This window comes from Phalacrocorax carbo, chromosome 8 (assembly GCF_963921805.1).
Source record: "Phalacrocorax carbo chromosome 8, bPhaCar2.1, whole genome shotgun sequence".
Lineage (NCBI taxonomy): Eukaryota > Metazoa > Chordata > Aves > Suliformes > Phalacrocoracidae > Phalacrocorax > Phalacrocorax carbo.
Genome location: NC_087520.1, coordinates 22215505 through 22242407, shown reverse-complemented (window position 1 = coordinate 22242407; position 26903 = coordinate 22215505). Strand labels below are relative to the sequence as shown.

Here is a 26903-nt window from a genome sequence, read left to right as displayed (position 1 = left end):
CTCGGCGCTGCCGTGCACCGAGGGAGGGGCGGGCGAAGCCATTGGCCGCTCCGAAGCCGAGACCCGGCCCCGCCGGGCGGCCGCTGCCGGCGACACTCGCCCGCCCGCGGCTGCCGGGGCGGCCGGTGCTCCCCGCGGCTCCGGAGCCATGGACCGCCTCAGCGGTAAGCGGGGACGGGACGGGACGGGACGGGACGGGACGGGACGGGACGGGACCGGCATCCCCTCCGCGCCCGGAACGGCGGGGACAGGGGATGCCCGTCCCGGTCCCGGGGTTCGCGCATCCCCTCCCAACCGAGCCGGTGCAGCTCACCGGATCGATGTGGGACCCTGCCCCCAGGGTGCCTTTGCCCCCCACCCGCGACACAAACTGGAACCAGTTTGCCTTTCCTGGTCAGATGGGCGAAAAGGCAGCAGCTTGTAAGCAAGCCTGTGGGGTGGAAGCACTTGTTAGGGGAAGTTATGCTCATAGAAAGGGAGGTGACTGGTGTTTCTAGATGGAGCTGATCAGATCCAGAGAGTTTCCCCAGCTGGGGAAGATGCCGGTGGTCGTCTCGTAAAGCAGTGGAGGGCCTGATCCCCACCCTGCTGGGAAATGGCTGTGTTCCCACATGTGTGCGATTCCTGCCTGCAGCTTGTGGCATCAGGCTCATGTAGTTGTTAGGCTTTGATCTGTGACACGAATAAACCCGCCAGGGCTTTGGGCCAACTTTGCAGAGAAGGTCCTGGCTTTGTGCTGGGGCTGGAAGGTCCCTGGACAGGAGCAGAGGGAGGTTTTCAGGGGGATTGCCTCTAGCTGCTGCAGAATATGGCCTAGGGCTGCAGAGGAGGAGCAGGTGATGGCACGAGGGTCCTGGTCCTTGGCGGTAATGCAGCAGCTTCAGCCAAATATTATAATGGGGGGCCAGGGGCATTGTTCCAGCTCTGTGGGCTGGGACCACGCCAAAGTCCCAGGGCGGTTCAGGCAGTGCTGCATCTGCAGCTCTGGGTCAGCACCAGAAAGACTGAGGGTCAGGAGTTCCCCTTCTCAATGTAAAAGGATGGGGTGGTGTTTCCGCAGTGGAAACGCAGGATGAAGAATTTGACTCTTGGGCTGCAGCTTACAGGGTTAGTGCTCAGAGAGCAGTGTCAGTGCCCAGCAGCCTAAGAGGGGACAGAGATGGTGACAGGGACAGCCGTCCCCCATGGCTGCGTCTTGCCCTGCCTGCAAGCCAGGGAGGGTGGCTTTGCTGGCTCTGAAGGAGGATGCTGTTGCAGGAGGGGGAGTGTTGTGAAATGACAGATGATGCCAGAGCTGTCCTTCAGGGTCCCTGAGGGCCTCACCAGTGGGGAGAGGGGAGAGCAGAGGGTCTTGGCTTCCCCATTCTCTTGCTGTGCGAGCTTGTGGGAGGCTGCCATGTTTACATCCCAGCCCAGCCCAAAAATCAAACCTGTGACCTCACCACAGGGAAGGGCAGGGGGTGCCTGGCACACTGCAGAAAGCACCCTAGAGCATTGTGGAGACAGGCCCAGGCACAGTGCAGCCACTCCACAGGCTTCCCCTGGGAGGGGGGAAGCTGCTCTGCTGTTTGATCCTCGTCACCCGTGCCTTCTATGGTAGCGGCAGCAGTGCTTTGAGTGCTTGTAATGAATTGCTGTTGGCACCTGGATGGCTCTTTGCTAATGTAAACCCACTCCAGACCCTCCTGCTCATCACCCAGAGTTGCTGGATCCCTCTGGGGGCTGTGGCTCATGGAGGGAAGGTGTGGGGGCCTTGCCAGGTTACCCTCCCTAGTGCAAAGGGTGCTGGATCCAGTGGTGAGTAGGAGGTCTGTGCCCCATTCCCAGCCTCTGCCTGTTCTTCAGCAGCCCCTTTCTTCACCTGGAGCTCTGCTCAGCTCCTGACTTGCTCTTGCTTTATGATCCACCAGCTGCTTCATCACTTCCCATGCTCCAGCTGAGCCTGCTGCCTTACCCAGCAGGCTGGGCAGCACCCAGTGCGGGGCTCAGCTCTACACCAGCACCTAACCCGGGAAATTGGTGCTGTAGGCTGTTTATGGAGTTGTTTCAGGATATGCTAATAGATAAGTGCATGTATGCGTGATTTGAGAGGTGATCTGTATCAGGAGCCTTTGCTCTAGCAGGGCTGTGCTTGCACATAGCTTCTCCTCATTAGTGACTCTTTCCTGACCTTTTGTGCCACCAGAATTTAGGACCTGCACCAAAGTTATCTAGGGTCTAAATCCAGCAAAGCCAGCAGAGATGTGTCAGGGATAAACTTGGCTCCAGCTCGCCCGCAGGAATGGGGAGGCCATGGGGTTGGTGGGAGGGAGACTGGATCATTCCTGACCTGACGCCTGCAAGCTGGCAGCAGGAATCCCGCCCGCCCCGTGCACTTAGTCCCGTGGAAGGGGGTGCAGAGTGGGTGCGAAACACAGATCGGGCCAGCTGTTAGCATGCCAGGCAAGTGCCGAGCTCTCCCCCACATTGCAGCCATTCCTTCTGCAGGAAACTCAGCTGCCCGGAGCCACCGCCTGTTCATAGCCAGGAGCGAGCAGTGAAGTGGGACCTTCCCCTGCCCAGTACATTGCAGGTTCCCTCTGCAGCAGGGGCTGCTGGAGGGGGGAAAGAGCGGGCTGGTGCCCTTACTGACTGCTGCGGGGGTAGTGTCCTCCAGCCAGAGACTCTGGGGACTGTCCTATCTGCCTGCGCTGTCTGGAAAACTTGCCTCTTTCCCGTGTTTGCTCTTGACCTGGAAATGCTGCTTTCCGGTGCATATGTGCAGCTCATGCAAGGCTGACACACTGTCTGCTATGGAGCAGCGCTGAGTGCCAACGTGCCTGAAATCCTCTTGCCCGCAGCTGGCGGGTGGTTCTTATCCCAGCCCAGGAAAACTTTAAGGATTTTAAGAAGTTGTCTCATCCCAAATAGTAGGAAGGCATTTCAGGGGAGGACATGGAGTGAAAATGGAGCTTGAACCAAGATTTGCCTGTTGCTCAGTAGCCAAATAGCTTGCTGGGGACAGGAGATAACTATTTAGAAGAGCAGAGGCTTGAAGTGGTTTCTGGCATCCCAGGCCCATGTCCTAATCCCTTAACCCTTCGCTACACCAGGTACCTTCTAGTCTGGCACAGCTAAAGCTCTCTCCAGAGGAACACACATCTCCTCCTGTATATAAGGAACCTTCTTCTAGTGAAAATAAATGGCACAGCTGTCAGTCCTGCAAACTAGCTATTAAATGTCACTCTTCCAGGGAAGCAGCAGGACAGTTTAGTTGGAAACCTCCCAAGGAGCTCTGCATTGTCTCTGCCAGCCCTGCCCCACTGTGTGCAAACAAGGGGCTGGCACCTCCTGCCAGGGCACCTGCAGGATGAATAGAGTAGGTCCTGCCACCCGTAGGGAGGGCACCCATGGAGCCACCAACAGCCTGCCGTTCCTCACCCTGCGGCGCTAAAAGCATCAGCATTCGGGGAGCTCAGGTTCCTCTGCAGACACTGTGCTGAGAATCTACAGCCTCCACAGTGGGGAAAGATGAAAATAACTTCTTTGGCCCTCCCTCCCGCAGGCTCCCCCCACGGCACGACTGCTGCAGCCCCTTCCATTTTTGCTCCTGATATGCCTCCCATTGCATCAAAGGCAGGCTCTGTGGCAGGCGAGGGAAAACACTGACATTTCGTAACAGTTTGGAACGAAAACAGATCTTTGCTTCAAGGGGTTTCCATACTCAAAATACCTTTTCTGAAGTGGGTTTCATGAGCATGTGATCCTGGAAGTGATAGGAGGGAGCTCTGGCAGAGGCTGGTATGCTATGATTGCTGGCAATTAGCAGGAGATATATGAGGAGCAGCTTTGAAGAACGACTTTGGCTTTCTTCTGGGTTTTTTTGAACATTAAACCCACTCAACTTGGTGATGGGGGAAAAGCCCCTTTTTGGCTCCTTGTCCAGTGGTTTCAGCCTCCCATTTTCACGTGGTCCCAGTGTCATTTTACACTTTGGGAAACCAAGGTTGTAAAGGACAGAGCCAGGAATAGAAGTTACATAGGAACAGGTTTGATAGCTGGCTTTTGTGTCCTGGAGTTAAAAGCCAATACAGTGAACACTGTACAGAGCCATCAGTAATAACCAGAGCAGTTGCATCTTCCCCTGTGCTCAAGCTTGCCAACTTTCCTGCTGGGATAAACTGGCTTTCCTGCCTCTCCACCCCTGCCCTGCAGGGGTTAACTGGGTAGGAAATGCTGTCGGCTGGTGGCCTTGCCTCTACACCTGATGCTCCCAGCAGAGCTGGGTAAGGGAAGGAAACGGAAGGGCTGTTCTCAGCTGAGAAAACACGCTTATCCTGCCCTCCGAGGGTCCTCCGGGGCAGCACGGCCCCGGCCCCTGAACACAGAGGCCCGCTGCTGTGCCCTGCCTGCCCTGGCCTGTGAACATCGCTTTCCTGCAGGGACAGGGCTGAGGTGGCCACTGAGGGGACAGGGAGGACTTGTGCCCAGCTCAGCTCCCAAGCTCCTGGGCATCGCTGGGGTTGAGGCAGGGCTGCCCATGGATGCCTGCCAAAACAGGAGGCTGGCTGCTGGGCACTTGTCTCCCTCCCTCCCGACTCAGTGGGGGTAATTTCCCCCACAGGATGCCTGCGGTTTCTCATCCCACCACCTCTGAAAAGAGTGCTCCGCATTGTGTGATGTGGCTGAAAGTATTTAGGCAAGCAGAGCTGGCTGGTGGCTAATCCACCAGCTCCTTCCTGCAAACCCCACGCCCTTCCTGCCCATACCCTGCTGGGTGAGGGTCCCATACCCTCCTCTGCTTCTCAGGGTCCAGGCACAACTGCCTCGTGTCACCCTTCCTCCTAGAAAGATGTGTCAGCCCTGCCGGCCTCCCCACATCTCACTCCTGCAAGTCAGGTATTGCATCTGAGACGTTTTGGATCTTGGCTTCAGGGAAAGGGGATGTACAGGGACATGGAGAGCAGCCTTTTGCGATGCAGAGATCTTTCCAACGGTGGGGCTGGGGAGTCCATTTTGGAGACTTGGGGGATGAAGGATGAACCCAGTCCTGGATAGTAATGTGGCCACGCCTGCCTGGGTGCAGGGCGCTAGGGAGGGCATGCCTGTGGGGGAGCAGTCATCAGCACTGGGGTGCTGAGTCAGTGAGTTTCCCACCATGGTGCCTTCAATTACCTGTAATTCCTGCTGTCCCGGAGGCTGAGGTTTGGTGGAGATGACAGGCTGCTGAGAGGTGAGAGCTTCAGGTCCCCCCAGCTCCAAGCTGGAGGGGGCACAGGCAGGAAGGTGACACGTGGGGAGGCTTTCTGGTGCTCTGCCCATCGCAGGGGTAGGCAAATGGCTGTGCCACTGGTCCTGGGGCCTTTCCTGGTGTCAGAAGCGAGCCCAGGCCAACCAGCTGCTCCCTGCACTGTCAAGTTTGTTTGGAAAAGGCCAACGCCAAAATTTTGGTTGACAAGAATACAGTTTATTCTGAGTTCTGACTAATCCTAACATCTCCCCTCTGCCTGAAGCTTGTTTTTGATACATTACTCAGCAGGTCTCACCCCTGCCTGACTATTCCTTTAAAGGACATCCCAAACCTCTCTTTTTCATTCATTATTTAAATGTGTTCTCCAGCCAGCAACCTCTGAGCCCTGCTCCCAGGCTGGCCCAGCAGAGCATCCTGCCATGTGCCTGCCGAGGCCGGCACTGAGTTTTGAAATGTCACCTGGAAACGCTGAATCTGGTCCATGCAGAGCTAATTGCATTGATTGAGCTGTGGCTGGAAATAATTTGTACCTGGGATTGGGAGCCCCCTGGCGTTCAGGGGTCCAGGGCAGAGGCTGCCCGTGTGCTGACTGGGGGCATGAGCAGGGTTACCCAGTAATCTCTCACCTGGGTGCTTTTATTTGCTCAGCTTCTTGCTGTGCTCAGCAGTAAGAGAGGGTGATCCACAACCTTCCCGTCCTCCTCTGGGGTGGGGGCAGCTGTAGTCTTTTCAGATTGGAGGGATAAAGTGTGCTTTTGGTGAGCTAACGCAAACCACTGCAGTCTTCTCCAGGAGGCAGAGAAAGGGCTGCTAAGCTGTCAGTGGAGAGGGAACAGCCCCGGCAGCCACTGGAGAAGGAGTCCTGCTGCAGCACGGAGCACTGGAGCATCCTTATCTGCCTGGGTCACAGGAGGTGTTTGTGGGTGATTTAATCAGCCTGTTAATTATTACCTGTACTGCTTGTATGAAGCTGCTCTGCTTCAATGTGGGCTGCTGCGAGGCAGGACATACCCTGCAGCCCAACAAGGGCTGCACCAGGGTTTTTTTCCAGCAGTGATACCAGTTCAGAGAGCCTTGCCCCCTCCAATGCCCCACGGCTCTGTTGGGGGCTCCCTGGTGAGATGACACCCCTCCAGGAGTCACTGCCCAAGGGGACTGGGGTGCTAAGCAGAGCAGGCAGGGTGAGGGTGCTGCAGCCCTCAGAGATTTTCCATCTGCAGCCATGCTTTGAGCATGGGCATGGCCAGGAGAGCCTCAACCCAGCTTGGGGCTTCACTGCAGGGCAGCACCCCTTCCTCTGGGCCATGCTGCAAGGGTTGTGCTGCCGGCATGGGTCTCGGTGGGAAAGGAACCACCATGATCCCCTTGTTCTCCAGTTTCTCCTTTAATCCAGTTATAGAGAAGAGGCTTGACTGGCCCCACAGCAGTGAGTGATGATGGTTCCTGCAGTGTGTGAGCTGGCAGGGGCGTGAATGTGGGTGATAATCTTTGCCCTGTGCAAGCTCTGTCAGCCTGTAATTACACTTCTCTCTAGTCAGCGCTCCTGTTTTCATATGTAAAACTGTGGGGAGGTTGTGAAACTGTCTCTCCTGCAGCAAAGAGTGCACCGGGTTTGGGGTGTTTGGGGTCCTGTTCCTGCAGCCAATTCCCTTGTGCCCATTCTCTCGTCACTGTCTGGGTGCACTGGGCAGAGCACCAGCCCCAGCCATGCGCCGCAGCTCCCTTGCTCTTCTTGGCTTTTTGCAGGGTGGTTAGGACTCTGAGAAACTGCTTTGGCACAGAGAGCCAGGCTGAAGCAGGAGGGCTTGGGGAAAATGTGGCTGAGAGGGCAGATCTGCCGCTCAGGCCCGGATTGGACTTGGTGCTCGGCCAGTCTCTGCTGGGGTGGGCGAGCGGCTGAGAGCCAGGCCATGCAATAAGGCTTTCTGAAGAGCTATTTATACCTGGGAGATGAGCCGCTGCTGGCAAAGGCACTGGGCCAGATGCAGGACCCTTCACATGAGCAGTGCTGAAAGTGGCTGAGCTGGCCATGCTGCTGGGGCTGTGCTGGGAAAGGAATCCCCCACACACCAAAGCTGCTGTCAACATTAGGGCGTGCATCTGGAGCAGATAGGGCCACAGATGAAGGAGGCTCAGCAAGCACAGCCAGGACAGCCTTCTTGCTATTTAACCTCTCCAGTTGCTCATCACCCCCTCTCCCAGAGCTGGAGTGGGACGGAGGGGCCCTGGGAACCCTGCAGGGTCCTTCATATAAGGAGAGAAGCCAGTGGGCAACTGCGTCAGGAGGGAGAGATGGCAAGGGACCTTCTGCCTTGAGCAAGGAGGTTTCATGGTCATCTCCCAGGACTGATTTTCCAAGGTTATCAGCTAAGGATATTAGTTACTGTAAGGTCATGATGATGAGATCCCCAGGGGATGCTCATCCTTGCCCTGCCTGCTGCAGCCTGGCTTGGTGGGGTGCAGGGTGTGCTGTGGGGTGGTGGGGAGGCAGCAGGGAGGTGCCGGGAGTTTAGGAGACAGGTCAAAAGGTTTGAGCTCACGTTGTGCTCTGCAACCCTCAGGGATGCTGCAGCATCTGAGCTGGGAGCTGCTGGGAGAGCAGGAACTGCTGCTGGGGTCTTGGGGCTAACAGCAAGGGGGTTAATCATAGCAAGGTGTAGGAAGAGGCACTGGCTGGGCAGTTGGAAAGCCAGGGAGAGTGGGGGCCTCCCAGCCGTGCGGGAGCCAGCCCCAAGCACTCAGGCTCCTGCTGACATTGTTGGATGCCGAGTCAGAGGCGCTCCCCCCATCCGCCCAACTCAAGGGGCCCTTGATTCCAGGGAGGAGATGATTCATATGCATCGAATGGCCCCTTAGCAGATCTTCCACTGTTAGGGGATGTTGTCAGAGCTCAAGTGTGATCACTAATGGTTGGCTTTTCTCTAAAAACCCTCCAGGCTGGAGCATGCCAAGTTGCTCTGTAGCTGTACAGACAGCCACCCTGGGAGGAGGAAGTACTTTCCAGGCCGGCATTCCTGGCCCCACCAGCCCATCCCAGTCATCCCTGTTTGCCCCACACGCTACTGGTGATGGCTGGCCGGGAAGCTGAGCCTGGCTGGCAGGGATGCCTTGCTTGCCCCTGCTGCCTCCCTGGGGCTAAGCACTGCCCTTCTTCTGCCTGCTTGGCAGGGCACTCCTCCTGCCCACACCGGAGGAGCGGTGGCCGCAGGCAGGGTGCAAGTAGGCAGCTGTCTGTCCTCCTGTCTTCTGCACAAAGGAACAATTCTGGGAGCACTGTACCGCCCCCGCCAAGACACTTCCTCGCCAGCTGCATGCCTGCCTCCTCGCCATCGGAAAGAAACCTCTTTGGGAACGGGAACAGGAACTGCCCCGGGAGCTCAGCAAAGAGCTCAGGGGGCCACGGCCTTCCTCAAGGAGCAGTGGCAGGGAAAAGCTGTCCCTGCTGGGCTCAGAGGGGGCTGCCAACACCCACTTCAGGCATCACCCCTCCAGTGATGCCCGCAGCCCATGCTGGGGCAGGAGGAGGCTGGGGCCAAGCAGCAAGGTATGGAGGCACATCCCAGCACCCGGGTGTCTCTTGCAGGCGGCTCAACATCAGCCCATGGAGAGGGCAAAGCAGTTTTTCTGCTGCAAGTAACTCCTCCGGCAGCACTGGGTCTGTTTGTCCCTGCAGGGGTCCTCCTGAGACTGGGCCATCTCTGCTGCCGTCACCAGTTGCTGGGGTAGCCCCTGGTTGTGTCCCCTTCCCTGGTCTACACCCCACATATTTATGGCATCCCAGGAGCTATAAATGTTTGTTTACTGCCAGTGGCGGCTCTGAACAACCCTGCACAGGCAGGCAGGCAGGCAGAGCGTCGCAGGGCCCTGCCAGTGCTAACAGGAAGGATTTATTTTTGCTTGGTTTTTATTTTAGCTACAAACAATGGCTGTCACTCCCAGCATCCGATTTTACTCCCCCACCTCCCTCGCCCCCGGCCTTCACCTGGCGTGGGAGGAAGCATGGCCAGGGACAGGCGGAGGACCCAAGAGAGCTGTGGCCGTGGGGCTGCCGGCACCTGGGCAGCCGTGGGATGGGGGTCCCTGTGCATGTCCCTGCTGCAGCAGCCTCGCAGCATTTCAGTTGTGTGAAACAGCATCTCCCCTCCCCAGGGCTCTCTGTTGGGCTGTGGACCAGCTTTGCCTGGGGTGACAACCCCACACACATTGTCTTATCTCTCCCCCTGCAAAAGCTGGGGACTCTCTATTGGGCTGTGGACAGGCTTTGCTTGGGGAGACAACCCCATGTGCATTGTCTTGCCTCTCCCCCTGCAAAAGCTGGGTCTGTACACTGGGAAACTCCTGCTTTGGCTTGGCCAGCGCCTTTTCCTCCTCTCTGCAGGTTGCTGGAACAAGACCTGATTTTTGCTCTTGTGATGGAGCAGAGGCCAGGGAGGGGGAGATGGGCTCTGCAGCTGCAGGCTGAGCCTGGACCCTTATCTCCACACTGTGGAAGCAGGTCCCTGAGCAGGGGGAGCACTCGTGGGGTCTAAAAATAAAGCAGACCTGGGTGCAGGGTAGGGAGAGGTGTAGGGTGCTGAAGGGAATGCAGCTCTTCTGCCAGCACTGTGCTTGGTGCTGCTTCTAGGGCAGATTTTAGCAGCAGAAGAAATAGTGCCCCATTGTCCGCAGCAGCTGCAGCATTCTGCTGCTGGTCCCCCAGCTCACTCCATCCCAGCAGAGCTGCCCTGGGTCCCCTCTGCTACCCAGCCCAAGTTAGCTAAAGCTAAAGCTGTCTGCTGCTGTGGCTCCTGGCCTTCCCAGGCTCAGAGACCTTGCTGACATCTCCTCATCAAGCTGCAAATGTGAAGAGGAGTGAGTTTGAGAGAGGGGAAGCTGGCATCACTCCCTGTCCTGGGATGCCTGTGGCCAAAGCCTGAGCCCAGTGTAGTGGTGCAATCCTGCAGGATTTTGGTTGCAAGAGAAGCCCCAGAAGAAAGCAGCAGGTGAGAGCCATTTGTCAGAGGCAGGCACAAGGCGGAGGTGTCCCACAAGCGAGGGGGTGGCTTGGTGGGTGGGGGATGCAGGGTCCCTTTTCAGCTGTGTCACCTGCTGAGCACCTGTGGCCACTCTTATGTCCTGCCACCTTTCCCCAGCAGCCCTTTGATATCTTGCCACCACCTCCATCCCCAGGCTCCACAGTTTCACACTGCAGTTTCACAAGAGCTCCCAAGGGCAGTGGTATGCACCGACACCAGTGCCCATGTGCCCACCCCTGGCACATGAGCCCAGTCCCCTGCCTGCTGCGGTGTGGGCACAAATGCAGGCTGGTGTGGGATCTGTGCTTCCTCCTGCTGGCTGTTGCAGAAGTAATGTGCCAGTCCTTGCTCGCTGGGTGACCTCAGGTCTGTCACCTCAGCACCCGCTGCCCTCCACACAGCAACCCTGGAGCAATCTCCCCTTGCTTCCTGCCACCACCCCATTAGCCTTATTTAGGCTGGGATCCTAACAAGCGAAGGAAATTAATTCCTTCCCTTCCTCAGCTCAGTGGGCGACGCACCCTCCCGGGATCACAGGCCTCTTTGACTGCCCCCCCACCCCCAGCCTCGCCTTGTGTTTCGGAGGATGTTTAATAAGGGAGATGGAGAGGACAGCTCAGCTGGGGGGAAACAAAGGCGCCTTCAGTGCTCACCCTGTGCTGTGCTTCGTGCGCCCCGGCTCAGAGCTGGCACTTGGGGCGTTGCTGATGAGCTCACCCGCCTGCCATGCCAGGAGACAAACCTTGCTTATCAGCCACTCTTGCTTCTCCTATGCAGGGGCGTCTCCTCGCTGCCCTCGCCATGCACACTGCCTGCTTTGTCACTGTTAATAAAAACCCGCTTGCCCTTTTGCCTTTGATTGGTCCAAAGGCTTGACACAAGAGCTGGTGGCCGTGATGGGAGATGTCATACACACAATGGGATGAGGATGCTGGTAAGCACCATGGCCTAGGCTTTGGTGTGCTGTAGGAAGCTGAGGTAGGGTGTGTGCATGGTCCCCATCTCCTCTGTGGGAACTCATGGCTGGCTGAGAGCCTGCTGAGCTGGGGCAGCAGGAAGATGGGTAAGTGTCCCCCTAGATGCTTGCAGGTCCTGGGTGGACAGGGGAGTATCTTGCTTTTTGTCCCAGCTAATTCCTTGCTAGCCCCATGCCCCACCAAGCCCTGCAGCTGTATCCTGGGCAAGGCAGGGTAGAGGATGTCTCACTTAGAGACCACAACTGCATTGTTGAGGAGAAGCCTGCTGCCATCCTACCTCTGCAGCGCTCTGTAAATACCCCAGGGAGGATCTACCCTTCTCTCCTCCCTTCCTGTCTCTGTGGAGGGACAATGAGAGGGCCATGAAGGTTGAGTGCTTACCCTTGCTCATCACACACGTGAGGCTCTTGCATAGCTGGAGCGTGTCCCTGCCTTGGGAGTTGCGTGTTGGAGGGGAGCAGCGAGCAGAGCATCAGCAGAACCTGGGTTCTGCGGCTGCCTGTCTGCTGGGGGGGGTGTTTTTCTAGCTCAGGGAGCAGGAGCCCTGTTCCCCCTGTGGTTGTCCTCTCCTTCCCCAAGGGCTGGGGGATGCTGCCAGCTCCCCAGGCTTGCTTGCCACTTCTGGACCTGTGCTAAGGCATCTCCCCCTGCCTGTGGGCTACCTGTCCCGGTTTGACAAGGATGGGTGCTGGCAAAGCCACCTGTGCCAAAAGGGCTGTGGCTGCTGTTTAGCTTGGCGCTGGGGAGGGAGGAGGAAGCAGAAGGTCTGTGGAGATAGAAGCCCATTGGCATGGGTAGCAGGAAGAGGCTCGTGAGCAGCATCCTGCCTTGTGTCATGGGGAGGTGGTAATTTTCAGCCGGGCATGCTGTCTCCTTGCCTAAGGGCTTATCTTGACTGGCCGCTGATCCGCATCAACGCACTAGTGTTGGGTTCCCCTTCAGCCGAAAAGCTTTGAAACAGCAGTTGATTTTACTGCGGTGTCCCTGCTTTGGGCAGCAGCGCCAGCCTGGTCCCGGGGGACTCACTCTGCTCTGGACTGTGGCTCATGGGGGTGGAAGGTGGGCACCCAAAATCCTGGGTCAAACCTATAGCAGACCAGTTTTGATGGGTGTCGGGCAGAGTGGATGCAGTGTTTGGACAGGGACCAGCAGAAGCTTATTAAAGGATATGAGTAACAAGGATCTCAGCAGCAGCAGCACACAGCATCCTGCCCCTCCCCTGGGAAATGCCCCCTGTGTCAGCCCTCACTGCCACCTAGCTCTACTTTGCTGGGGCCCTTCCCCTGGCAAAGCCCGGAGTGGCAGCAGCGGGGATGGGTACAGGCCAGGCAGGGTATCCTTGATGCTCCACGCTGCTGGGGCACGTGTTCTCCCCTCCTTGCAATCTATCCCCACCAGTTGGCATGTCTGAGCTGCCTCTGTGGTCACCTCTGGCCTCTCCTCCTGTCCCTGGAGACCCAAAGCCAGCTGCATGCTGCCCCAGCTGTGCTGCGATGACTTTCGGTTGCTGCCAAGAGAAGGGATCCTGATCACGCTTGCACTGGAAGAAACAGCAGCTTTTTTTCTCCCGCCCTCTGTAGCCTCTGTCCCTGAGCTTGGCCTCTCCAATGCAGGCCATCTCCCACAGGCGCCGGACTCGGCAGGAGCTACCCTGGATGCCAGTGGAGCTGAGCGGGTGCGTAGTCCCGGGTGTAACGGGAGCTTGGCTGTTTTGTCTTACCCTGCTTGGAGGAGATAAGGCACAGGAAAAGACCTGGGATGAGGATGTCAGTGCACGCACAGAATTTGGTATGTGGGAGCTCATGAAAGATCTGGAGTCCAGAGCTTGCCTTGTTCAAGTCCTCCCAGTCCTTCCCATCCCTGGCCAACACATTTTCCCAAAGCTGTTGGTCAGCTGCTGCCAGCCTGTAAATACTGCTTTCAGTGATTAATTTTTTTTTGTAGCCTTGCTCTGATATGCAAACATCCAAGTGCTTTCTGGAGCCCTGCTGCATGGGCAACCCCACAGCTGCAGTGTGCTTTTGCGTCTTAAAAACTAGCCCATGAATCACCACATCAAAGAGAAGAGCCACACTTTTGTGTGTTGTGCCTGTAATGGTGATTTGCAGCAAATTCTCTTTTCCTGCTTTTTGCTGGGCTCTCCCCATCTCTCCTGCCTGGTTCTGTCTGCTGGGATAATGCTGTGTTCAAGCGATGTGGCAGCCCGGGAGCTGGTAGGTGCTGGGATCTCACAGAGTGACGGAAAAGCGGATGAGCGGTGGCTTCTGGTGCGGTTCCTCTTTGCCAGGACTTCAGCTGCTCTGACCCTCTTGGCTGCCTCTGGGGCCATGTGTGTTGGACTGAGGCTCAGCTAACACAGAGCTGGGTGGGGAGAGTCCCTCCTGTGCTGCAGTCCCTGACCCCTGCCCTGGGCACCTTTCAGGCCACCTCTGTGGGGCAGGGACTGTCCCATGGGGCAGTGACACCATGCCTGGAGGGAAGAGTGAGGTGGCCTTGGAGTAGTGCAGATGAGCTGAGATGATACAGGGAAAGAGTGACAGCAGGGCAGAGGAGCTACTGGTGGTGAGTGTGGGGAGGAAGACTCTAGCCTGTGTATGGAGACCCTATGGAGGTGGCACTGGGCTAGGAGACTACACGGGTAGTCTGATCACAGAAGGGCAATATGAATGTCTCCCAGTAGGCGAGGGGTGGGAGGATGTCTCCCTGGGTGCCATTGCCAGGTGGCTCTTGAGGTGGCATCTAGGTTTCCTTTCCTTCCTTTCCTTCCTTTCGTCACCACCCAGTACCCATCACAGCAAGGGGGCACCAGCAGCAATGATATGCTGTCGGGTGGACAAAGGTGTAGTTTTATCTGTGGAAAAATATGTGTGCTGACCCCTCTGATAGTGGTTCAGTAGCCCTGCAGAGCTGGTGTTGCTGTTCACAGGCTCAGCAGGCTGCATCCCAGCATCTGCGTGCAGGTGGAAGAGCTTGTGCATGGAAGGAGCATGTGTGCGCTTAGCAAACACTGCCTGAGCCATGCTGGCCCAGCTGGGAAAGACCCCCATCCCAGGGTCTTTCATACATTCCAGCCCCTTCTGCCTTGTCTCAACCCCAGCACCCTGGCACCACCCTGGCTGACAAGCTTTTTCCTGCTCCCCCAGTGCTGGACCAGCTCCTGCCAGAGCTCAGCGTCTTGCTCAAGCTGCTGGACCACGAGTACCTGAGTGCCACCACACAGGAGAAGAAGCTGGCTGTCTCCACCATCCTGCAGAAGCTGCAGCCACCTGCAGGTCTGTGTCCTGCTTCCATGGTGCCTGGTGGCTGTCCCCAGGGCCAGTGGGTATACCCGGCAGCTGCCCCAGGCCAAAACCCCAGTGGGGTAGGGAAAGCCATCTGCAGCACAGGGATGAGCTGCCTCTGTGCCCAGTGCCCAGCACCTGCTCAGCCCCCTTGGGGTGCTTTGCTCCCCGCTCTTGCTTCCCAGCTTCTCCCTTCCGGTGCCAGCCCAGCCGTGGCTGCAGGGGGCCTGCTTTTGGTGGAAACGCCACGTCACAGAGGTCTTCCTGCCACTGGTTTCTGCTGAGCGCAGGGGTTTCCGCAGGAAGGCCAGGAGGGCCATGCACCTGGGGCTTCACAGCCTTCCCACTTTCCTGCCCTCCTGGGGCAGGGATGGCAGCAGCCCTGGGGGCTTCTCTGCTTTCTTGGCACCTGCTCCAGAGGAGCACCCCATGGCATGATGGGGTGGGCTGGCCTGTGTCTTTGGGTTGGTGTTTGCAGGGAGGAGGGGTGTCGGTGCTTGCCCCGGCCACCCTGCCCACCCCTGGGCTGAGAACATTGCCTCGCTCCCAGGGAAGCACATGGACTACATGTATGTCAACACAGCGTCCCTGAGCAATGGCACCAGCTTCGTGGAGTCGCTCTTCGAGGAGTTTGGTATGTGTGGATGACCCAGACTGACACACCAGGGGTCATGCTGGGTGGGTGCAGTGCTGGCCCTGGGGTCCCTGCTGACAGCGGGAGCTCTTGGAGTGCCCTGGGTGAAAGCTGCATTCTTGTGCCTGGGGTAGGCACTGTCACCCCAGGTGCTTGCTCCTTTGAAGGTGCTTGGGGGCTGGTCATGGCAGGGTCCATGCACAACTCAGACCAGCTGTGTTTACCAGCACTGCCCATCTCCCAACACCCTCCCAGCGAAGGACCATGGGTGCTTGCTTTGGGGGTCCCTGGAGGGCATGGCTGGGAGGCCAGCTCCGGGGTTTCCTGCTCGCTTCACCCTCTCTGCTTACCCCCGGGCAGACTGTGACCTGCGGGATCTCCAAGACATGCAGGAGGAGGAGGGGGACACCGGTGACGGCATTGGCTTGGAGCTGGCGAGGAGCCAGACAGCAAAAACAGTAAGGCCCTGAATGCCCACCTGCAGGGTCTGCTCTGCACCTGCTCAGGGAGGTGGTGGTGACCAGGGCTGAGACCCCCTACTGTCCTTTACCACCAAGGTAGCTGGTGGGGCTCATGACCCTCTCTGCTGCCTGGCTAATGCCAGTGGTGTTTCTGCTGTAGGTTCCTGTGGACCCTGCTCCACCACTACCCACCACTCCCCCACCTGAGGATTACTATGAGGAAGCCCTGCCCCTGGGCCCTGGCAAGGCCCCCGAGTACATCACCTCCCACAGTGAGTCCCGCTTCTCATCAGGACAGCAGGAGGGCAGGGGGAGTCCCACAAGCTGCCTGCTGCGTTCCCCCACCTGCCTGCCTGCTGGCAAAGCAGGCAGCCCTCAGCAGGCGTGGCTTGTCCCGTGGAAGCAAACATTGCCGCTCCCACTGGCATCACTCCTGTCCCACTTCCTTCCCATCCCACTGCACTGTTATTGCAAGGAGTTGTTTGCTCTGGCTTAGCTGGGAAGGGGGTGATGGTGAGAAGTCGAAGCTACAGGGGGACCAATGCAGAGATGCCCTGGCTGGCAGCCTCACTGCTCGGAGCATCCTTGGGGGGAAACCAGGTGTAACAGCCCTAGCTGCCCTCTGCTTCCTCAACAGATAGCTCCAGCCCCCCCAACTCCATTGAGGATGGCTATTACGAGGATGCAGACAGCAACTACCCTGTCACCAGGATGAATGGGGAGCAAAAAAACTCCTGTAGGTATCCAGGTGCCCTCTCCGGGGAGGGGACAACTTTGGCAAAGTCCAGCCCTGAGATGGCAGCTTGAGGGTTGGGCTGGGGGCTGGTGGAGTTAAGGCTGAAGGATCTCTCGGATGTCAGAGCCTGCTGGGCAAAAACAAGGAGCCTGGAGTGCTGTTTGTCTTGCAAGCCAGAGCCCTCACGCTGCGGAAAGGATGTAATCGGTGCTGTGTTTGTCACCAGCATGGGAAATGGGTGTCCCTGCCTACACAGCTCTCGTGCCCTGCAGGATCTGCCTCTGCCATGGTGGAGCATAGCCAGGGCAGGGACATCGCTGCAGAGCCCTGCTCCTCCATGCCCAGGCAGAGGGCCAGCATGTGATCCTCTGTTGCAGGTAGAAGGTTTAATCCAGGCTTTCAATGTTTGAGGCTTCCAAAGAGATAAGCCAACCCAAGAGTTTGGATAGAAGCACCTGGGACTGGCATTTGGCCCACAACCATCCTGCCTGGTTTGGAAGGGAAAAGGAGACAGCTGGATCAAAACACTGCTGTTTTCAGGGGATTACATGGAGTCCATCCATTGCGGCACCCAGCCCAGTCTCTGTGCTGGAGCCCACTGGGCACAGGGAGCCCTGACGGTGTGTGAGCATGCCCAGCAGTCAGGGCCCCGGGGTGCCACTTGGGGTGACTCACCTGCTTCCTTCTAGACAATGACTCAGATGCAATGAGCAGCTCTTATGAGTCATATGATGAAGAGGAGGAGGAAGGGAAGGGCCAGCAGCTGACACATCAGTGGCCATCAGAAGAAGCATCCATGAACCTGGTGAAGGATTGCAGGATTTGCGCTTTCCTGTTGCGCAAGAAGCGCTTTGGACAGTGGGCCAAGCAGCTCACCATCATACGGGACAGCAAACTGCTGGTGAGCCCAGAGCTGGTGGGGGACAGAAACCCACTGCTGGGTTGGGAGGGAGGTCGGGTCCAGGCTGAAGAAAGGTAGCACTATCCAGGCCAAGACCCTGCCCCAAGGCTGTGACTGCCCTGCAGAGCACGTGGGGGGGCTGCCCTCACTTCTCTTGCGAGCAAATGGAGGGCTCCCCTCTTTTGGGACCCTGTGGAGTGAGAGGGCACCCCACAGCGCTCCGCCACCAAGGCTGTTGGGGAGACTGAGCCACCTCCATCTGCTCCACCTGAGAGGGACCCCAGCACTGCCTGGCATGGCAGTGGGACAAGCAGGTTTTGGCCAAGCCTTGAGTGGTTCCCTTTGCTTCCTCTAGTGCTACAAAAGCTCCAAGGACCAGCAGCCGCATGTGGAGGTGCCCCTGGGGACCTGCAATGTCATCTATGTCCCCAAGGACAGGCGGCGCAAGAAGCATGAGCTGCGGTTCTCGCTGCCAGGGGCTGAAGCACTGGTCCTGGCCGTGCAGAGCAAGGAGCAGGCTGAGGAGTGGCTGAAGGTATCATGGCTAGACCTGCTGCTTCACTCAGGGGGCCACAGACTCCTCTTGGCATCCTCCCTGGCTGAAGTGGGGAGGGGGCTGCCCTAGGAAAGCTCTTGCCCTGCTGGAAGGGGAAGGGGCTTTGCTCCTGTCTCTTATCGGCTGGGGGGTGGGCTGGCCAGTCAATCCCCAGAGCCTGGGAGTCTCCGGAGCTGATAGCCCCTGTGAGGTGGGGATGTTTGCACTCCCCCTCCTCTTCCCATGGCCCTTTCCTGCCTTTGTTCAGGGGTAGGAGGCGGGGGCTGCGGGTAGGAAAGGAGTATCTGCGCACACCCCAAACCCAGATGTTACCCCAGTTGTGGGAGAAAAGGGTCATTTTACATGCCCTGGGCAAGCCACACTGTGCCTGCCTGTAAAACACGGGGGCATGAGGTATCCTGTGCTGGCAGGATGACAGCTTGGCACCCAAGTCCCTCACCTCTGAGATTTCCAAAAATCTGACAAAATCTGCAAAACTGGTTGCAGTTTTCAAGGGGTCAAGGTGTGTGCAATCCCCCAGGCAAGCTGGGCTTGTGCCCCAAGCAGGGCTCGCTGTCCTGTCCTGCAGAGGCCAGAACCTCTCTCCCCATGGTTCAGCTGGCAGCGAGACAGGAGCATGCTGGGCCAGGAAAAGTAGCCCTGGCCCTCGGGTCTGTTTTGAGTGACTGCTGGGGGATGTCTCTGCAGGTGATAAAGGAAGCCAGCAGTCTGGCAGTGGGCGGGGTGGAAGCCCCCACCTCTCCGGTGATGCCGTGCAAGATGGACCTGGATAAGGTGATGGTTTCTAACCACACTGGTGAGGTGGTGCATGGGGCTGCTGCAGCCAAGCCTGAGGAACGTGGGGCCAGGGGAGCATCAAGCTCCTGGCACTGTGCGAGGAGTCCTTCCCATCCTTGCAGCAGCTCTGTGGGGCTTATGGGGCTCCACGCTGCTGGGGAAGGAGAACGGGGCTCCCCTGACACTGGGAGACATCCCAGCCCTGCACGGGAGGGACAAAGGGCCAAAAGTGGCAGTTGTTGGGGCTGTGCAGGGGGACGCTGCTGACATACTGCCTGCTCCACTTCCCCTGCAGCGGCTGTCACAGGATAAGCACACCTCCGACTCAGACAGTGTGGCCATGGGTGAGACTGGCTCCCCAGCAGCCCGCAGAGAGCCTGGTGAGCAAGGTACGGCCCCTGCACCCAGCCAGGAGGGCTGTCCCTGCAGCCCGGGGGGGGCAGCTGTGTGCACCACAGCTGGGGATCCTCCTCTCCCAGTGAGGGGGGATGCTGTGACACATGCCAGGGGCACACAGCTACCCTGTCCTCCTTCCAGGGAAAGGCAAAAAGAGCGGCTTGGCTGACCTGAAGGGCTCAATGAGCCGGGCAGCAGGGAAGAAGATCACGAGAATCATCAGCTTCTCCAAGAAAAAGCCTTCCCCTGAGGACACACAGACCTCCTCCACCGAGGAGGACATCCCCTCCTGTGGTTAGTGCGGGCTGGGGGTAGAGACAGGGCTCAGCTCGCATGGGGCTGGGAGCAGTGGGAAGCTGGCATCCTTCCCCCCGCCTGGCCACATGGGGGACAGGCAGGGGTTAAAGGAGCAGTGGGATGGGGACAAGATCACCAAGCTGCTGGAGGGCCGTGACACTGCCTCAGGCTATGAAATGGTGCTTGGTCCCAGCTCTGCAAATTCCTGTGGTGTGTGGGGCGGGGACGAGGGGTCACTCCTGTCCTCCCAGAAAAAGGACTTTGGTGACTGTGTGGCACTGAGCTGGCACCTCACCTGGGTCCAGGGGTCCCAGCTGGCTGTGGGGAAATTGAGGCACAGAAGGACCAAATGAGTGGGGAGCCATGCCATAATCTCTGGGCAGCCCTGTCTTATTAAAGCATGCCAAAAGTCTGGCTGAGCAGGCACTGAGACCCTTCCCTTGGCCCTGCCACCTCCTAGGGTACCTCAGTGTCCTGGTTAACCAGTGCTGGAAGGAGCGCTGGTGTCGCCTGAAGGGCAACACCCTCTACTTCCACAAGGACCGCACTGACCTGCGCACCCACGTGAACACCATCGTCCTCCAGGGCTGCGAGGTGGTTCCGGGGCTGGGCCCCAAACACCCCTTCGCTTTCCGCATCCTTCGCAATGGGCAGGAGGTGGCAGCGCTGGAGGTAAGCATGCAGTGGGGCAGGCAGGGTGTACCTGTCCTGTGAGGAGGGGGTTGCCAAGCTGGGGGAGCATCTCCTGTGATGATTAATGCTTGCATGCAAGCGGTGCCTTGTTTTCCCCTGCTCTGCATGTTAAGGAAGACCAGGGCATCGTTTGGGAGAGGTAGGGCAGCCACACAGGTATTTGCAGGCTGGAGGCAGGGAGGAGGCTGGCAGGGCTGAAGCAGGCAAGTTTCAGGGAGTGACAGAGGGTTTGGGACTGGGGCCTCCTGCACGTGCCTGCATGCTTTCTCGTGGACTCTCCTAAGTCTTGCTCACACACTTTGTGTCAGAGAACCCTTCTCCACAGTGGGCCTTTGCATTGGAAAGCAGGAGCAAGAGCGAGGGGTCATGAGCTGGGCATGCACCCCAACCCTTTCTCTCTCCTGCAGGCAAGTTGCTCTGAAGACCTGGGCCGCTGGCTGGGTCTCCTCTTGGTGGAGACAGGCTCACAGACAGCACCAGAGGCCTTGCACTATGACTACGTGGACGTGGAGACTATTGCCAACATAGTGACAGCTGTGAGGCACTCCTACCTGTAAGGATGTCCTCCTGCTGTGCCATGGCTGGGAAGGGGCTGTGCCAGGGGCAGAGTGTTGGGTTGGGCATGGTGATCCTCAGCCCTGTGTGTTCCCTGGAAAAGGCACAGGGTGGGACACAGTTTGTGCTGTGATCTCGGGAAGAGTTGGTGTCCCAGGGGTTGGCAGGTCCCGAAGCAGTGCAGTTTCCCTCAGGCAAGATGGAAAGTGAAGGTGTTTCATTAACGCTGATGAAGGACTTAAAGGATATGTGTGGTAGGGTAGGGTAGAGTGCTCGTGAGCGAAGCTGGGAGAGCAATGCAGAAAGCCCCCTGAGATGGCAGGGCTCACTGGGGGGCTGGCAGGGATGTCCTGGAAAGGAAGACCCCATCCCTCCTCCTGCAGGTGGGCCAGCTCATCCCAGGACCACCGACCAGATGCCTCCCGCGTGGTGTACGATGAAGTCCCCTATGAGAAGGTTCAGGTGAGTGTGGCTCAGGGGCTCACCCTCTGCTGTCACTGTGGCTGGGCTCCAGAAGATGCCCCAGGGACCCCTGGCCAGGCCATGATGGCCCTGCAGGTGTTTCAGCATGTTCTACCTCCCATCCATGCCACAGGCCAAGGAGGAGCCGGGACGGCTGGCAGGAGCCCAGGTGAAGCGCCATGCCTCCTCCTGTAGCGAGAAGTCACGGCGGGTGGATCCACAAGTCAAAGTGAAGAGACATGCGTCAAGTGAGTGGGGGCCCTTGGCCACAAACCAAAGTGGGGGGACCCTGGCAAGTGCAGCAGGACGCAGTTCCCCCAAGGGGGGTCTGTGGCCAGGCTGAGACTGGCCAGCTTCAGCAGACAGGTGATGGGTGGTTGTGCTGCGCCAGCTCAGCGGGGCTGTGGTGGGATCAGTGCAGCCAGGGCGAGAGCCTTCATGACAGGATCTCCTTGTGCATGCAGATGCCAACCAGTACAGGTACGGGAAGAACAGGGCTGAGGAAGATGCCCGCCAATTTCTGACTGAGAAGGAGAAGCTGGAGAAGGAGAAAGCATTGATCCGCAGCGAGTTAGTGTTGCTGCGGAAAGAGAAGCGAGAGCTGCGGGAAGCCATGAAAGGCAGCACAGGTAGGTTGGTTCCATCCGAGTGCTGCAGCTGAGGATGCTTGAAGGCACTCAGATATGGGGGGGAAGGCTGCAGAGCCAGGGTGGGATGGGGATGCTGGGCTGGCAGTGACATTGTGGCCTGTGAGTAGAGCTGGCTGCAGCATGCTGCTGGGCTGGCAGCCCCATCTAGCGTCCCTATCCAGGAGGATGGGTAGCTTTGTGCTGAGCTAGGCACGCTTGTGCAAGCAGGGTCAAAGCTGCAGGACCTAGAGCAGCAGGTGGCAGTGCTGGAGGAGCAGTGTCGGCAGAAGGAGGAACAACGTGTTGACCTGGAGCTCAAGCTGACTGAAGTGAAGGAGCAGCTGAAACAGTCACTGGCAGGAGGGCCAGCCCTGGGGCTGGCTGTGACCAGCAAGGCTGAAAATGCGGTATGCACCCCTTCTTCCTCACTCTGGCAGCTCTGGTTTCCCGCAGTAACGGTGCCTGGGGTAGCAGGGAGAGCAGCACGTGGGGAAGAAGGCACATCCCTGCTGTTTTGTCCCATTGTGGACAGAAGTGGGAAGCAAAGCGTCAATTAGGTTTGGCCACATCAGTTTTGACCTCATGACAGTGTGCCTTTTTTCCACCCTGGCTGCCCCTGCTCCCTGGGTCTCCTAAATGCTCCTCCTTCTTGCTCCCCTTTTTCACAGGAAGCTACAAACAAGCCAAATGGGAGCCCCCATGAGCACCTGGTCCCTGTTAACTGTGCAGCCGAGCTGAGGAAGAGAAGTCCCTCCATCCTCCCTGCCAACAAGGGAAATGTGCTGCGGAAGGCCAAGGTCCTACTTCACTCCCACTGTCCTCCCCACCCCCAGAGGAAATCTAACCCTTCATCTCATCTCCCTTCCTTGACCATGAAATTTGGAGATCAGGAATGTTCCCTACTCCAAAAAAAATGCATACTGCCAGGCTTTCCTGCAACCAGGCTGTCCCAGCTCAGCAGCGCTTGCTGCTGGCATGAGCCCGGCTTACAGGAAGGTTTGGGAGGTGCAGGGCTGGGTGGGCACAGAGGAGAGCATCATAGAATCATAGAATAGTTTGGGTGGGAAGGGACCTTTAAAGGTCTTACAGTCCAGCCCCCTGCAATGAATAGGGACATCTTCAACTAGGTTGGGTTGCTCAAAGCTCTTTCCAACCATGAATATTTCCAGGGATGGGGCATTTACCACCTCTCTGGGCAACCTGTTCCAGTGTTTCACCACCCTCTTTGTAAAAAATTTCTTCCTTATATCTAGTCTAAATCTACCCTCTTTCAGCTTAAAATCATTCTCCCTTGTCCTGTCGCAACAGGGCCTGCTAAAAAGTTTGTCCCCATCTTTCTTATGGGTCCCCTTTAACTACTGAAAGGCTGCAATAAGGTCTCCTCAGAACCTTCTCTTCTCCAGACTGAACAATATCAACTCCCTCAGCCTGTCTTCATAGGATAGGTGTTCCATCCCTCTGATCATTTTTATGGCCCACCTCTGGACCTGCTCCAACAGTTCCATATCTTTCCTGTGTTGAAGGTTCAGAGCTGAACACAGTACTGCAGGGGTGGTCTCACCAGGGTGGAGTAGAGGGGCAGAATCACCTCCCGTGACCAGCTGGCTACCCTTTTTTGATGCAGCCCAGGCTTTGTGGGCTGCAAGCACACATTGCTGGGTCATGTCCAGCTTTTCATCCACCAGTACCCCCAAGTCCTTCTCTACGAGGCTCCACAAGCCTGTACGAGAGGTTGCCCTGACCCAGCTGCAGGACCTTGCACTTGGCCTTGCTGAACCTCATGATGATCACACAGGCCCACTCCTCAAGCTTGTCCAGGTCATTCTGGATGGCATCCCGTCCCTTGGGTGTGTTAACTGCACCACTCAGTTTGGTGTCATCTGCAAACGTGCTGATGGTGCTCTCGATCCTGCAATCTCTGTCATTGATGAAGATATTAAACAGTACTGGTCCCAGTACAGACCCCTGAAGGACACCACTTGTCACTGATCTCCATCTGGATATTGAGCTGTTGACCACTACCCTCTGGATGTAATCATCCAACCAATTTCTCATCCACTGAACAGTCCACCCATCAAATCCATCTCCCTCCAATTTAGAGAGAAGGAAGTTGTAGGCCTTATAGGAGTCCAGATAGATGACATCTGTAGCTCTTCCCTAGTCCACTAATGTAGTCACTCCATCGTAGAAGGCCACTAGGTTGGTCACCTCTCTTACAGTGAGAGGGATGTTGACGTTGCTCCCCCAGTCTCCATCTTGCAGTCTGTCTACCCAAGGGGTGTAGGAAGAGAGGTTGCCAGTGAAGACTGAGGCAAAAAAATTGTTGAGTACCTCAGCCTTCTCCTCATCCATTGTTACCAGTTTGCCAGTCTTGCTCATTAGGGGGGTGTGCTTTCTCTGACCTTCCTTTTCTGGCTGATGTACCCATAGAAGTCCTTCTTAGTATTCTTTGCATCCCTTGCCAAGTTCAGGTCTGTCCATGCTTTGGCCTTCCTGACCCCATCCCTACACAACCAGGCAGCATCCCTATACTCTTCCCAGGATACCTGTCCCTGCTTCCACTGCGCATGCATTTTCTTCTTGCCCGTTCATCTGACCAGCAGGTCTTGACTCATCCATGCCAGTCTCTTCCCTTCCTTGCCTGATTTCTTACACCTGAGCATCAAGAACTCTCGGGGCCTATGGAAAATGCCTTTAAAGATCTGCCAGCTCTGTTCTGTTCCCTTGTCCCTGAGGGCAGTTTCCCAGGGGGTACTACTGACCAGTTCCTTGAACAGCTGGAATTTTGCTTTCCTAAAATTCAGGGTCCTGACTTTACTCTTTGCCTGACCCATATCCCTCAGGACTGTGAACTCCACCAGTGCGTGATCACTGCAGCCCAGGCTTCCTCCAGTCTTAACATCACCTATTAGCTCACTGTGTTGGTGACCACCAGGTCCAGTATGGCATCCCTTCTGGTAGGGCTTTCTGTTACCTGGCTTAAGAAGTTATCCTTAATGCACTCCAGGAGTCTCCTGGATGGCCTACAGCTCACCGTGCTACTTTTCCAGCAGATGTCAGGGTAGTTGAAGTCCCCCAGCAGGATGAGAACCTGCAAGCACGATGCCTCCTGTAGCTAGAGTAAGAAGGCTTTGTTATTAGCCTCCCCTTGATCAGGCCCTCCCCTGGGGCAGCAGTGACCCCAGGGTCTGAAGATGCTGAGGTAGGCCAAAGCCCCCAGTAGGGAAGGAGGTCCTCAAAGGGCTCAGTGCTCTCTTCTCCAGTGATGTCTCCTCATCCCCTGCATTTTTTTCCTTTCTCTGCAGGAATGGGAAAAGAAGCAGACTTAAGCCAGGCTGCAGGAACACCTGCTGAGCCCCACTGGACACTGGGGCTCACGGAGGAGCTACAAGCCCCCTTTCTCCGAGGCGCCGGGAGGGTGCTGGGAAGGCATGGCGGGGGAAAGAGACACCCTCCCATGCCCCACCACTGTGGCACCGTCTGTCTCGTTGGCAACACTATAAACCATGGGGAAAGGGGTGGGAGGGGGATTTGGGAGGTGGGTGGGAAGGGGAGTCTTTTGTGAATCAGGGTCACATACTACTGGGAAACCCATCTCTGGGGGAAGCCAGGAGTTTGGCTCAAGGTGTGTGTGCCCATGGTGGTGCATAAGGAAGGAGGGGAGAGCGTGGGGGCTGGGCTCCAATTTACCAGCATCAACGTGTGCCACCCTGGGGATGCTGGAAGCCACGCTAACACTTTCCAAAGCGACCACAGACTCGTTGGGGATTTTTGGCTGCCTCAGTGTTGGGTTCATGAGCTGGTCAGGACTGGACACTTCAGAGATGCCAATCATTTGCCCTGCTCACTGCTCACAGCTCCGCAGGGTCTCATCTCAGGGTTCTTCATGTCTCAAGCTCACTGTGCCTCAACCAAGTGCCCTTGTCCAATATTTCCTTCTTGTCCTCCACACAGTAAGGGTGAAGGCACACTGGCTTCCCTTGGGAATGAACAAAGCTCAAGTGTCAGCATTTGAAAGCAAATTAACAGTGGATAGATTTCAACCTTGCTAAAAGCTTAGAAGTGCTGCAAAGGGCTGAGGCTGGAGGCAGCCCAGCGCTCTCTGCCCTAGCCCCATGCCAGCTTTTGGGGGAGCGGGAAAGGGGAGGGCAACAGCACATTCACACTATTGCTGCTGCAGTTAGACACAGTTTGCCAAGGCATGTGGTCAAAATGGAGTGAAGGGAAGTTTAAAAACTAAAAAAAGAAAGATGCTTTCAAATGAGGGGATTGGAACAGAAAAGAGAAATAGAGGAGGGTCCTTTAGCACAGGCAGAAAAAAGGGACAGTAATAAAAAGGAAAGACCCAGGCTTTTGTGCTGGGAACAAGGGAGCAGGCCCATCACCCACTGCTCATGCTAACAACTGCCACGATTAACTTTTGGGTCTCGCTTTTTCAAAGTTCTCTTTTTGGTAACTAGGTAAGCAGCTTTTAATAAAAACATTGGCACTGGCATGCCCCTTCCCCTGGCTGCAGGGTGTGTGGCAGGTAAACTACTCCTGCTCATAGTGAAATGGGCCAGGAGGGGTCTGGGGCAGGCTTGACATCCCTGCAGCAGCGGCTGACAGGGCTGGCAGGCTGGGTGAATCTTGTACACCACATTAGTGACTGCGCTTAGCTCACTGCCACGACCTTAGCTACCTGCTGCCCAGGCTGGATGGGCTCCCCACCTCCCAGGGATGAGATGCAGGAAAGCTCTGTTCCTGGCCGTACTCGTCCTCTTCTCAGTTACAGCTTCCCTGTTCTGGTTGTCACTGCTTCTGTCTCCTCTGGAACCTGGAGCCACACCATCCCATTTCACTTTAGAAATGAGTAAAAACCCTCTCCTCAAAGTGTCACCTCTCTCACTAAAGAAATGAGGGCCCTGCACTGGTTCTTCATCCAGGGAGAAATGGAGCTGGACCACCATAGCCCGTGAAAGCATATCATGGAGTCATAGAATGGCTTGAGCTGGAAGGGACCATAAGGATCATCTAGTTCCAACTCCCTGCCACGGGCAGGGACACCTTCCACTAGGCCAGGCTGCTCAAAGCCCCATCCAACCTGACTTTGTACACTGCCAGGGGTGGGGCACCCAAACTTCTCTGGGCAACCTGTCCCGGTGCCTCACTACCCTCACAGTGAAGAATTTCTCCCTAACATCTAATCTAAATCTACCTTCTGTTTAAAACCATTATCCCTCATCCTATCACTGCACTCCCTGACAAAGAAACCCTCCTCACTTTTTCTGTAGGGCCCCTCGTGGAGTTAGTCCTCAGTTAAA

The 26903-nt window shown here is 57.0% G+C and overlaps 1 protein-coding gene across 3 annotated transcripts; it reads left to right on the top strand.

Annotated features, from left to right (window-relative positions):
* The first annotated feature begins 10 nt into the window (after positions 1-10).
* Positions 11-25123, top strand: AFAP1L1 (actin filament associated protein 1 like 1). Of its 3 annotated transcripts, none has more exons than XM_064459025.1 (20): positions 83-164; positions 12803-12897; positions 14366-14494; positions 15054-15137; positions 15498-15595; positions 15759-15870; positions 16236-16334; positions 17024-17235; positions 17591-17770; positions 18479-18565; positions 18864-18957; positions 19106-19258; positions 19722-19933; positions 20362-20507; positions 20893-20971; positions 21105-21219; positions 21436-21600; positions 21829-22007; positions 22269-22397; positions 24906-25123. In XM_064459025.1, the coding sequence occupies exons 4-20, from the start codon at positions 15062-15064 to the stop codon at positions 24927-24929; spliced, it is 2160 nt and encodes a 719-aa protein (XP_064315095.1). In that variant the 5' UTR covers positions 83-164; positions 12803-12897; positions 14366-14494; positions 15054-15061; the 3' UTR covers positions 24930-25123. The 3 variants fall into 3 exon arrangements, with proteins under 3 accessions (XP_064315093.1, XP_064315095.1, XP_064315094.1); XM_064459024.1 differs by having other exon boundaries at positions 96-164; positions 12836-12897; XM_064459023.1 differs by lacking the exon at positions 12803-12897 and having other exon boundaries at positions 11-164.
* The last annotated feature ends 1780 nt before the right edge of the window (positions 25124-26903 follow it).

Coding starts and splice junctions, on each gene's coding strand:
- AFAP1L1 (XM_064459023.1), top strand. Junction 15,596..15,758: donor GGAGCCAGACAGCAAAAACA/GTAAGGCCCTGA, acceptor TTTCTGCTGTAG/GTTCCTGTGGACCCTGCTCC. Junction 18,958..19,105: donor CAGAGAGCCTGGTGAGCAAG/GTACGGCCCCTG, acceptor TCCTCCTTCCAG/GGAAAGGCAAAAAGAGCGGC.